This window comes from Tachypleus tridentatus, chromosome 5 (assembly GCF_004210375.1).
Source record: "Tachypleus tridentatus isolate NWPU-2018 chromosome 5, ASM421037v1, whole genome shotgun sequence".
Taxonomy (NCBI): Eukaryota; Metazoa; Arthropoda; class Merostomata; order Xiphosura; family Limulidae; genus Tachypleus; species Tachypleus tridentatus.
This window is the reverse complement of record NC_134829.1, coordinates 15,554,548-15,567,673: the sequence shown is the minus strand read 5'-3', so window position 1 is coordinate 15,567,673 and position 13,126 is coordinate 15,554,548. Positions and strand designations below refer to the sequence as shown.

The 13,126-nt window shown below is 34.0% G+C and overlaps 1 protein-coding gene across 1 annotated transcript in view; it reads right to left on the bottom strand.

Moving 5' to 3' along the window:
- Nprl2 (Nitrogen permease regulator-like 2) overlaps nucleotides 1–13,126 on the bottom strand; it is a 50,704-nt gene that overhangs the window by 19,238 nt on the left and 18,340 nt on the right. The window contains exons 4-5 of the mRNA XM_076501389.1: nucleotides 12,451–12,556; nucleotides 4,435–4,571 (exon numbers count right to left, since the gene is read on the bottom strand). Of these exons, the coding sequence (XP_076357504.1) occupies nucleotides 4,435–4,571; nucleotides 12,451–12,556 (243 nt within the window). The remainder of the gene's footprint in view (nucleotides 1–4,434; nucleotides 4,572–12,450; nucleotides 12,557–13,126) is intronic.

Genomic DNA, 13,126 nt, shown 5'->3' with positions numbered 1-13,126 from the left:
GATGCAGTGGATGTTTTATGACTCAGTTTGTATACATTTTGTCATATCAAGACAAAACACTAAGATAAGTAATGTTCCTTACATAAGGTATATTATTTAAAAATAAACAGCTTGAAAATAATGGAGAGAACCTTTAGTTTTTCAGTTTAAGTACCATTCACACGATCAAGTAAACCAAACCATTGATCTGAAAGGATTTCAACTCCAAACTTAATTTTTTTTCTTCTAGTTTTAAAACTGCATTGCATGAACGTGTAATCTCCCAGTAATTTTCCCAAAAAATGCAAAGAACATCAAATGACCTTTACTATTTCAGCCAATGTTTTGCCCATGCAGCTTCATTAGGGCGAGCAGTACAAGAATTGTTTTACTTGAAAATATTGCAAAGGATATATTGCTATATGCTTATTGTAATATCCATGTTTTGTTTTAGTTTAATGCATGTAATACTTATTGTTAAATGTGTATTGTAAAAGTCCTGCCCGTTCTCTGAATTTGTAGAAGTCTCGAGAGCATGAATCAACAATATACAATGTTTAAGTAATTCTAGAGAGTGCCAGTATTTATTACCAGTTGAATTTGATAATCTTGCTTAATGAGTATAACAGTTAGTCATTGCAAAATGCAGAGAGACAGTTTAATGTTGTTTGGTTGCTACAGTTAGTATACTATTAACCTCAGAAGCTATAACTGTGATAAACAATTATTAACTGGAAAACTACTGATTTGACCAGAAACATTTATAGATTTCATACACTACTAACTGTTCAACTTCAGAAAATTTACTTTAGATATTAACATTTCTATGAGGGCATTAGATGTTTTTGTTGGAGAAAACTCAGCTTGTAAGTGGTGTGAAACTAGCCATTAACCAAAATGTAACAATATTAACTCAGAATTAATTCACTCATCATGATCTTTTGATAAAATATTGTTTCAGATAAGTTATAACACTCAGTATTGTTTGTAAATTTATAAAACTTTTGTATACAAATTATTTGTTATAATTATTCTTATAAAACTGTATTGCTGTTTGTATATTAAAATATATTCCTGTTCAGAAAGAAAATTGTGTCAATCTTGTTAGCAAATATGATGAATTTGATATATATTGACATTTAAGTAACTTCTAAGTTAAGATTAAATTATCCATCTACTTGAAACTAATATGTTAAGATGTTACATCAGAAATCAAAGACTCATCCGAGATAAATGATAATGCATGACAATATATATTAATTCATTCATATTTTCACAACAAACTATTTGGTCTACTAGTCGTGAAGAAATTGCAACAAAATGTTCAAGTAATTCTTAATACTTTCTAGCTATTTTTGTGCATTGTCTCATTATATAAACTGATGTTCACCATATCTCTTCAACATCAAATGCTAGTGACATGCAGCAAAATATTAGGAATCAAACAAGTTTAAATACTGAAACAAAGCCATCTAACAATTTAGATTTTATGACAAAAACTTTGAAATGTTTTAACAAACAGATCAATAATGAAGAAAGAATAGCAGTCCCTCCAAACAGGAAGCTTTATGGTGTATCTATGTTTAATTTTCTGTAAAGGTACATGGAACATATCTATACTAGCCTTCCTTAATTTTGAAGTGATGCATACTAAAAAGAAGTCAGCTAGACAACAGCAATGTGGGTCAACTTTTGGATTACTATTTTTACACTAATAAAGCCTATAAGTATGAACTTTGTTTTTTTTTGTAATATCACAGCATGAACTATGGAATTTCAAATCCACAATCCAGCAAGGTATCTGGTGGGCCATGCTTGGCTCTTTTCCAGTTTAATTCATAGAAAAAAACAACTCACCCACATGTGCAAACATTTTAAAAATTATTTTTCATCATTCACAGTTTGGATACAGCAAGACACTCAAGCAACTCAACTTTTCCTTTTGCCAAAGTAAGTGTGTTATTATTGTCCTCTTGTGAGAAAGATAACTATACTTTTTTTCTTTTTGGTGATTTAAGTTACAGCTAGGAGAGGTTAACAACCTTAGCATGTTATACACTACAAACACATCAACTACTCAATAGTTGTGTTGCTTGCATGCAAATTTGGTTGTGTACAGTATTAGTTTTTATTTATAGCCAGTCTTACTCAGATTTTAAGTTTTAGCAAACTTCTAATTTATAATTAACCATATTAGACTAAGTATAATACAACACAGGTTGATTTTGGGATGATTTTGTAATTTAGAATAAAAGGATTAGCACTGTTATATCATTGTCTGGCCAATTTTGACACTACTGTAAGGAAACTTAAGAGGACACACTGCTGACTAGACAGTTGAATTCAAGTATTCTCTTTTTAAGCCAATTTTAGAGAGATTACAGTGTAAAGACAATTTTAAAATAATCATGTTTAGTTTGAAGGAAGTCTAACCTGAGGGAGAGAAGGCTATGAAACTAGGCACAACCTAGAAGAAGCAACTTTATTTTAATGTGAAAAAAATACATACTCTGTATTTTATTTGTCTGTTTTATAATAAATTGTTTCCATTGTTACCAACTTTGTCCAGTCTCATTACTTTACATACATTAGGTTCTTATCTGATAAGAACCACTTTCCTTATTTCCTAAAAAAATCTGTAGTTATGTACCTCAAGATGGCTTGTATGGGTGTTAAAACTTATTAAATAAAGCAGAAAACAACGTTTTGTCTTTCTTAGGTCATCTTCAGGTTAACCTGAGATACACTATTACTTCAAGTGGGTTTCTTGTCATCACAAAATCTGTAGTTATTTGTGCACGTATCTGATACTTGTCAGGAAGTCAGCAGGTTTCACCTGAAACTACCAGAATGTTAACAATTGTTTTTGGATTTTGACATTCACCTGCAATGAACAGGTTCAATGAGAGTTTTGAATCTTAATATACACCTTGAGTTCTGAGAAAAACTGGGTTTGTTTAATCTTACTCTGTTAAACACTGATTTTTATTTGAAGTACAAAATTTAGTAAAATCAAAGTTTAGCTTGGATTTTACTTTTACAATGGATTGTAGCAGATGTTAACTTCTGAAGAAAAAAAAAGAGTTTGTTTGGCTTAACTTAAGTTCAAGTGACTGGATTATTTTTCAGTAAAGATTTTGGTTTATTTTTTAGTTTAAATTGAAGGAGGATTACAAATGGACTTGTAAGTTAACAGTTCTACACATTCACTATCCATATACATGCCCTAGTGGTTTCTATTATGTGTTACATAAAGATTGTGTCTAATATGTACATTTGTCTCTCATCTCTCATGTTACAAACTTGGTTCAAGTTCAGGAAGAGGCATCCTTTGCAGCTTGATACCCTTAATTTTCCACTTAAAATGCATTGAGTAGTGTGGTAATTCTGTGAAGCTATATCAGAGACAGAGTTAAGGAAGTGAATATTGAAACTAATAACCACATTTGGAAACATTTCTAAAATGTTTTTTTGTAAAAATAATTTTTATTACTAAAGAATACGTCTGATTTAGCTTACTATCAACACATGAGACTATGAATAAAATTAAGGTCACTGTTGCATTCCAGTGGATAAATGACACCAACATAATTTTTACAAGAATTACCTAGACTTTATTTGGGAGTCAGTATGACTATTCTACAACGTGCTTCTTCAAGAGATATCACTATGAATAACATTAGTTTTTATTACGTTAATCTTGAACCCACAGTTCAAGAACATATTAACTTTAAACAATAACTAAAGATCTCAAAATTGTAAGTTCTGTTACCAACTACTAAATGAGATTTAATTGATTAAGAGGCATCTTTACCATAACAAAATATGAATTATTAACTCACTGACTGCTCATTCACCATATGGGGTATAGTCAACTTCCAGCAATTGAATGCAAGTACACTGTATACAGTATAGCTTGCACAAAATTCCACACACAATTAAAGAAGGTGGAGTCAAGTGATTAATATATATCATGAAACACAGTTAAATAAGAATATGGATTTATGTATACACATATAGGTGAAGTCAAATCCAAATGATATGAGCAATAACAACAATACATTTTAAGTTAAATGCTGAGAATATATGAATTAACTATAAGAAAACATCCTATAGGCATTTATAAACTAATTAAATATAAGAAATTAAAGAGAAATCAAAGATATTAGAAGAGACTAGAATGATTAAAATATCAATATCTCAGATATAAGACAGTGCACTGACAGATGTATTTCAATACAAAACAAGGCATCAAGAATAACCAATATATAATGCTGCAAAGGTTGTGAAAAGAAGAATGGGTTTTTCACAAAGCCACACAAAGTATGAATCAAAACACTCAACTGTCATTATTTATTATCACTCAAAGCAATCTTTGCTTCTACAGCATAACTTCTCTATTATTCTTCCACACTTATAAATTTTCTTCATTATTTTAAGGCATTAAAACTCTACCTGTTGTGTAGTTAAATCCCACTGACTTGGAAGAATGGCACTTCTGCTTTTGGTGAAGATTGGAACGTGGTGATCCATGACTTGAGTTGGGTCAGGATGAACTCGAATCACCTTCAGATGGATTGTATTAGATTCATCTAGTCAAGACAGTATAAACCTTGGGTGATTAGTTTAGTTACTAATCTTAAAATTACATCACAATTTTGACTTTATCAGTTTCTAACAGAAGTCTTATCATCAAACTTTCTCTGTGATATATAATGTTTAATTACAAAAGGTTAAGCAAGTTTGGATTTTTCACTTTACTTAGTGTTAATATACAATACATACATGCATATAGGTTGATAAAATGTCTTTAAAAACTTTTCCATAATGTTACATTGAATCAGTGAAAAAACTGAAGGCATCTGACATGACCAACTGCTGTAAAGTTATAATTTTTCTATACCAAAAATTTATTTCCAGTAGGTGCTTAACTCCTCTCACAAGATTAACTATTCTTGTTCAATACTCTCATTTATAATAAAATTTTTTCTTCATGCATGCCACAAACCTTCTGCTCATCCCTACTGGAATTGCAAGAATCCACCATGTCTCTCATACAAATCATCATGCATCACTTCCTCATTAATAAAAACAGATGGAACCAGCTAACAAGGAAGTGATTGAATGTGTGAAACTGGTACTTCTTGCCAAAGACTGGACAAAAGCCAGGCATGAAAATATAGGACATGAAAAATGATACACAGAACTTAAGGAGAAAGTGGGAAAAAAGACAGGAGAAAAAAGTATTTGCTGTAACAGTGGAAATCAAGGCTGAGCTGGCAAACAATGAGCAATCAGGAGAACTTGACAAGGAGTGAAGTGGATGAAAGAAATGTGATGAAGTAATCAGATGGGTGGGTACATATGAAGATACTTTTGTGACCAACCCTGCCTGAAGGTATTGATTGCTAGAGCCTAGGGATGAGGAATAAGTGTTGTTGAGGCTCACAGCAAAGGCATCCACATGGGTAGAACCTACTGATGGCAAAGATACCTAAAAATGAGATGATTTTATGCTCACTCTATGGGATATAACCAGTTGGGGTGCAAAAGACAATTTGCAAACACATTTAAAGCACCTGGGCACATGACACACAATATAAGAATTTGATGTGCATAGGTCCAATAATAAGAGATCCAACATCCAAAAACAGAGATCTCTGGATTGGGTACCCCCTTAGTAGTTTACAGGTGCCACCACTACAGAACTGTCTGAATAAACCATAACCAGACACTATCAGGTGAGTAGGAAGAGATGAGATGCCTGATGTACACCTAGAATTTCAAGAACAATGGTATGAAAAATACTTTCATTCACACACCAATAGCCCAAAGCCTCCTAGTATCTGACCTATACCTTCCAACATCCCCAAAGGAATGCATCCTTGAAAAGATTAAATCCCGAAACAGAGGAGGAAGCTGCACACCTGCCATTGTATGGGCTTAGTTTCATAGTGAAAGTATGGTGTAAAGGAGATCCTGAGCATGGTTCCATTGATCATGAAGTACCCACTAAGACAATCTCATATGGGCATGAAAAAGAGGGGCCAAAACCAGAGACAATATTAATGACCACATCCCCAAAAGCAGTAGAATGTTGTAAGCAATAAGTGATTAACATAAGAGGGTATGGTGAACCAACAGTTCCACTGAACAAAGTCATAATGGAAAAGGTTAGGCTTACTTGATATGAGTATTGAAAGAGATCTCCATCTGGACAAGATAGTGTGTAGGTCTGAGGAAATTTTATGTTGAAGTTGATCACAAAGATACACAATTGGTTTTGTGTACTCTGCCCAACCTGGTTATTTAAACCCAGTTTCTAACACTAAGTTTGAAAATACATCACTGTTCCACTGGAAGGCATCCATCTAAGATAGGATTTCTGCAGGTTGATCAACAGTCCCACCCGAATCACCAGACAAAGGAGCTACCAAGTATGATTTGCTGATTCCTATTCACAAGGAGCCAAAAGAAACCAGTTGTATATATAATAAAGAAATCATGGCCCCAGCTAATGCAGGAATGTAGTAAAAGCTCAGATAACTTGGCACAATACATAAGGTGCCAAAGCAAGTTTGAAGGGGAAGGCCCAAAATTAGTAAACTACCCCAAGATCCACAAACTGAATATAAGGACAAGATTTAGGTGATATCAGTATATCTATGTAAGTACTGGAAACATCCATTTTGGCCATCCTCAACCTGACAGAAAACACTCTTGTCAAGTTGAGAAAAGATTCCATGGTGAACCAGGATAGTGAAACAAAGTTGTTGAAGCAAGAGAAATCAAGTAACAGTTGCCAATTCCAGGTTATTTTGGAGACAATGAAAAGATAGGAATAAATACTTGGGGAAAGATGGAAACAGGTTTGATTGCCAGCAGCAACAGCAATTTCCAAACATCTGACAGATGATGGCTGGTCACAGGGTCTCAAGGAGGAGGGCAGAAAATAAGCTAAAGTGAGGTGGGTGGAAAGGTAAAAACTGGACAATAAATCTATCCAATAGAATTTGAAGTACCTATTGCTCACCAATGAAGGAATGCAAGCTATGAAGAACCACAATTAACAAGTTCCCTTTCAACAATCCTCAGTACTGATGGTAATTGGGGTGCATCAAAGAAAAGTGACAAGAATAAGAACTCAGAATAGAAGGGACATGTGAGGGCTGTGAAGAGAAAGAATAGAAAACAATAACTGGAAGAGTATGACGCTCTAACTGAGACAAATGGGCTATGATATTAGTAACTGGAAGAGTATGATGCTCTAACTGAGACAAATGGGCTATGATATTAGTAACTGGAAGAGTATGACGCTCTAACTGAGACAAATGGGCTATGATATTAGTAACTGGAAGAGTATGACGCTCTAACTGAGACAAATGGGCTATGATATTAGTAACTGGAAGAGTATGATGCTCTAACTGAGACAAATGGGCTATGATATTAGTAACTGGAAGAGTATGATGCTCTAACTGAGACAAATGGGCTATGATATTAGTAACTGGAAGAGTGACACTCTAACTGAGACAAATGGGCTATGATATTAGTAAAGGTGAACTGTTATTGGACTGATTACACTTGAGGCTCTAGAGTTTCTGGGACCATATAAAAAATGTAAGGCCTCAGAAATGGGGTCCTACAGAAGTCCCCAGAATATGTCAAGGCTAAACAAACCCAAACCAATACAGCATTACGACCTGTAAGGTCACAACAATGAAGAAACCACGGCTTGACACAACATGTGGGCTAAAAGTGAAGGAGAGAAAGGCAGGGGTATCTCCAGAAAATCCTTTGAGATTTCTGTAGAGAGTCTTGAATAGGAAGTTCATAAAAGAAAGACACCATAGTAGATTGGTGAGGGTAAGATGCAAGTGAGAATACTGGGCACAGGTAAGACTGACAGGTGGTTCAGGAGCCACCCCTCAAATAGGCAATAGGGAACCTAACAACTAGTCTAAAAATGGACAGTCAGCATGGTAGTAGGAAAGCATGAACTGATCTGAAGTCCATGGGGCATAACATGCTAATCCCCTCATTTACTTGCAAGATAAATTGATAAGCATGAACTTAAATACCAGGTGAAAGAAGAAAAATAAAAAAAGGGTTGAGTAGACTGTTCGCGCAATAAGGAATGATGAGGCGCATAAGAAATATGGTAAAAGGATAAAGAAAATAACAAACCTGAGACACAAAGTTCATAAAAATCACATTAGGCCTAGTAAAATCATCAGGTCAGGAGTGGGAAGAAGTGGAATTTGCTGTTGGATTATCCACACTTGAGCCCTGAGAAAGAAATTTGGTTACAGGTGTAACTCCTTAAGTGATAACATTAACACCAGAATTCATTGCACATAAAGGTTCACCAGTTTTGAATGCAGAAAATAAAATGACAAGAATTAATTGGTAAATACTGATAGAAGAAACAGGCTGAATGAAAGCTAATTAGTTTTAAAAACAACCACTTCATGAAGAAACAGTCAAAGATGAAGCATTAAACAAACAAAAGAGCATGTTTGAATCCAAGCACTGCCAAATGAAAAGTGATAGTTTTCATGTCATGGTGAGAAAGTGATGCATGAGACATGTTGGAATCTTGCACTCCAAAGGGAAAGGAGTGGAAGGCTTTTGGCATGCATAAAGAAAAAGTTTGCTAATAAAGGATATCACTGAACAATATTAGCTAATCTTGCGAGGAGATAAGTGCCATATTAGAATTTAGTAACTGAGATTGTCCTTCAAAAAACTAATTATTTCAGACTTCAAAGTCATACATATTGTCTTGCACACGCATTTCAGCATTGAACCAGGGAAATGCAAAAAAAATGCAAGTAATGTGAAAAATTATCAACAAAGTGTTAATTCCCATGTTATTTTCATACTTGTATTGAATGAATCTGTGGGTTGAATTCAACTTCTAAATACACACACAGAATGGTTTTCATTTTTGAGGCACATGCTGCACACCACAAGTCCAGACTAGTAAAGAGACTTCCAGAAACACTACCTGTAGATGTACTAAGTAGGCTAAATTCACACCCAACTTTACAAGTTATCTGTAATGGTATGTAGAAATCCTCAAACATGTGCATGCCATGGAAAAAATCTCAACACTAGCAACATCCCTATTCAATTCCATTGTAAGGGCCAAAAACTATCAGTATCTCTCAGTTGAAATACATTGATATGGTTACTGATGAAAAATGTCTCTGATAGAGATAAAACAAATGTATGAAAATGTTTTTGAGTGCACATACAGCTGAGTTTATTTGGCAAAAATAACTTTTACCATAACAAATCTGTGTTATTGTAGTGACAAATGAAAGTGTTGTGCTAATCCCTGTCTTATAAGAATTATATAATTGGAATAGATGCAAAATGCATGAAAATATAAATGAGCAAAACAACAGTTTTTTTGCTGGCTTTTTCAGAGGTAAACAAAGCTTCTTTCACTGTACACAATAGGTATAATGTACCCATGTTAATGTATTGCTTATGATTGTAGGGAAATACATAATCCTAATACTCAGGACACAACATTTAGCAAGTTACTGTGCTATTTTCACTGCAGTATTTTTGGGGGAGGTTCCAGTAATGATCCAGATACCATAACTTACAACTTTACCTGAGGTAGTTTGTATATTGTAATTATTCAAACTGCCAAAACTAAAGAGAACATATGCATCCGTGTTTACTTTTCACAAAAGTATGGCATTCTAGAGGCATGGGTCAAAGTTTCGTTATGAGAAACAAATTAGTACACAATGTCAATGATGTTATAGTGAAGTTGCTACAAAGCACTGCAAACTTAAACTTAAGAGTTAGTTGTTCTGTTTATTTCTGTATCTGATATTGTTGTTATGTGACAATTTCAGCAAACACTTAAAATCCAGAATAAGTTTAACAAGAAAACATTTAACTGATGGAGAGACAACCTTTTATGCAGGACAACCAAAGTCTGGTTGATAGTTGTCCTAAGGTCAAGTTTTCAAAGTGTCTTAAACATGTCCATTGTTGAGCACTGACCACTTTAAAAATTTATTAATGAGTACTGTCTCTTTGTGAATATAATAGGTAAGGCTTTTTTATTTTTTTACATACTATAGGACTTATCAAATGCAGAGTTGCCATGTCAAATAAAATATTTTGGTACTTACTATTTTCTCCCATTTTATTTGTCTATTAGGACTGTGTTAAACAGAACTCAAATCAAGAACAGTTCTGGATTCTTGGAAGTCTGGAACTACTTTCATGTTCTTTTAGTCCTAACACAAACTTTGTTTCTAGGATTTTAACAGCAGATTCACCATTTCGTGTTTTGTTTCAGGAATAAAGCTCTGTTTGCACAACATGTTACTAATTTTCCACTATTTTGTTTTTCTTCTCTCTCTCATTCAACCAATCAGACAGGACTAATAAGAGTTAAAGTTATACTATCAAGTGGTTGTTGATGCCACATAGTCATTAGCATGCACTCATTGCTGTGAAAGTAAATAAATATACTCTAGTGCTTTGATTATCCATACTTGCCTAGAGAAAGCATAAAATGATGGATGGATAACAAACAGCAGATAACTGAGACAGTGGCATACCTCACTAGTTAACCCATTATTTAATCTAAATAAAAAATTTCAAGATATCTAAGTTTCTTGTCTTGAATTATAATCTTTTTACAGTCATTTGTTTTGAATTATGTGCAAAGCTACACGAGGGCTATCTGCACTAGCCATCTCTAATTTAGCAGTGTAAGACTAGAGGGAAGGCAGCTAGTCATCAACACTCACCACCTCAACTCTTGGGCTCCTCTTTTACCAACAAATAGTGAGATTGACTGTTACATTATAATACCCCACGACTAAAAGGGTGAACATGTTTAGTGTGATGGGGATTCAAACCTGCAACCCTCAGAATGTGAGTCGAGTGCACTAACCACATGGTTATGTAAGGCTTACAGTCATTGAATCATATTACAAGGAAAAATGATCAAATTAGCCAATCATATGGTGCCATGTAAAAAGCCTAATGACTTGTTACTTTATTTTCATCAGATTTCCACTTCAATTATTGACAATAAAATAAACACAAAGTAAATGTGAAATGTTAGCCATTAAAACTTTGTAACCAATAACAACAATTAAAAAAAAAATATATAAGCACAAATAATCCTTCACTACTGAACCTTCTGTTAACAATGCTCCATGGCATGGCAACATGCAACTCATGAATGCCTGTGCCCTGCATACACCAAACAAAAGGGGATGCCTTAAAATTCAGAAATTTAGTATAGTTAATATGAAATCCAGCTTTGTGTGGCTTATTTTTTGTAAAAAGGGCATCTTGCTGTAGACGGCACTACATACAGTTGGAAGGGTCACCTTGATATTAAGGTTCTAATGTATATTCATGTTATAAAACCACAGATGAGCAAAAAGTTCAATTTTTTTCTAATTAAGGTACTTTTTAGTTTAAAGCATAACTTCAAATGCCTACTTAAAATATGTTTTCCAGTCATGTAGATATGAAACAGTAGATGCATGTCCCAACTGCTTTACTTACTGTACCATGTATAATAATGAAACAACATAAAATGACTGTCTATATTTAATTTAAGACATAAATAAAAACTACATGTACATTTAAAGCTTTATTTTAGGAATTGAGTAATATTCCGAATGACATGAAGCTTAAGTTCTACGTTTTTATCTATGCATGGCTTTATCATTCTTTTAAATTTATGGTAATACTTAGTTTTTAAATACTTTATAGTAATTTCTATGTTGTTTCATTTTTATTACTTACTTCAGCAACATATGTTTCCTTGTACATGTTAGCTACTGTTTTTATTCGTTTATAAGACGATTCGCTTATAAGACGGGTCCCAACTTCACCTGAGAGATTGTCGATATTCTGTGTAGACTCATTTATAAGACAAAGGAAGGAAAGCAGGTAACGAGAGAAAAGTGAAAAAAAAATGGAAATTAATAGAAACCTAATTTTGGGTTTCGTATACGATATTTCGATTTCAGATTAGAAGGAGAAAAATAGAAGAGATAGAAAAGTGAAAATAGAATTGGATTGCCAAGGTAGCAGCCAAGTGTTCGGGAAGAAACCGACAAGATGCTAAAAGATGTGTCTTTATTGATTCTTCTTCGTTAGCACTGTGGATGCATTGTGCTTACCGGTATGACGTTATAGGGAAAAACGAAGTCCCGCGCACCCTTCAACGAACGATGCGCTGACTCACAATCACAGATCTAATAATAACAAGATAGCTCACTTCCATATTTTCACTGTCTGAAATATCTGCACAGTTCTGAGTGAACTAAATTTATTTTCTATGTCTGTAGACCTCGCCTATAAGACGGGCCCCCCCAATTTGAGCCCGAAATCTCGAGGAAAAATCCCCGTCTTATAAGCGAGTAAACACGGTACATTGATGATTATAGAAAATGATTTTTGTTTCTTACTTACTGATTGGTATAGAACATCGTCGATAGCGATTCAGCTCATTCATGATTTGAGTCATTATTAAAGGTAAATGATTTTTACTTTTTTCATCTGACAAAAAATCCTGATTCTTCCTAATACACAAAAGGAAACAAAATATCACATTCCAAGACAGAACTAAAACTTTCTCAACTAATAAATAATTTTTTATCTTATGTTATACATAAAAACTAGACAAATTGTAGATACACAACTCTAAAGAATAATTAATTTTAATGGTTTGGTTTGAATTTCGTGCAAAGCTACACAAGGACTATCTGCAATAGTCATCCCCACCTAATTTTGCAGTGTAAGACTAGAGGGAAGGCCATCACCACACATCGCCAACTCTTGGGCTACTCTTTTACCAACAAATAGTGGAACTGATTATCACATTATAATACCCCCACAGCTGAAAGGGCCGAGCACAGTTGATGAAACAGGGATTCAAACCCATGACCCTCAGATTAAAAGTCAAGTGCCTTAACTGCCTGGCCAGGCACCATTTTAGTAGCCCTCCTCCATACCCTATCCAACAATTCAATGCCTTTCCAAAGGTAAAGACCCCAAGATTGAACACAATACTTCAAATGTGGCCTAACCAGTGATCTACATGATGAAATAAAACCTCTTTATGCTTGTATTCAATATTTCTGTAGAT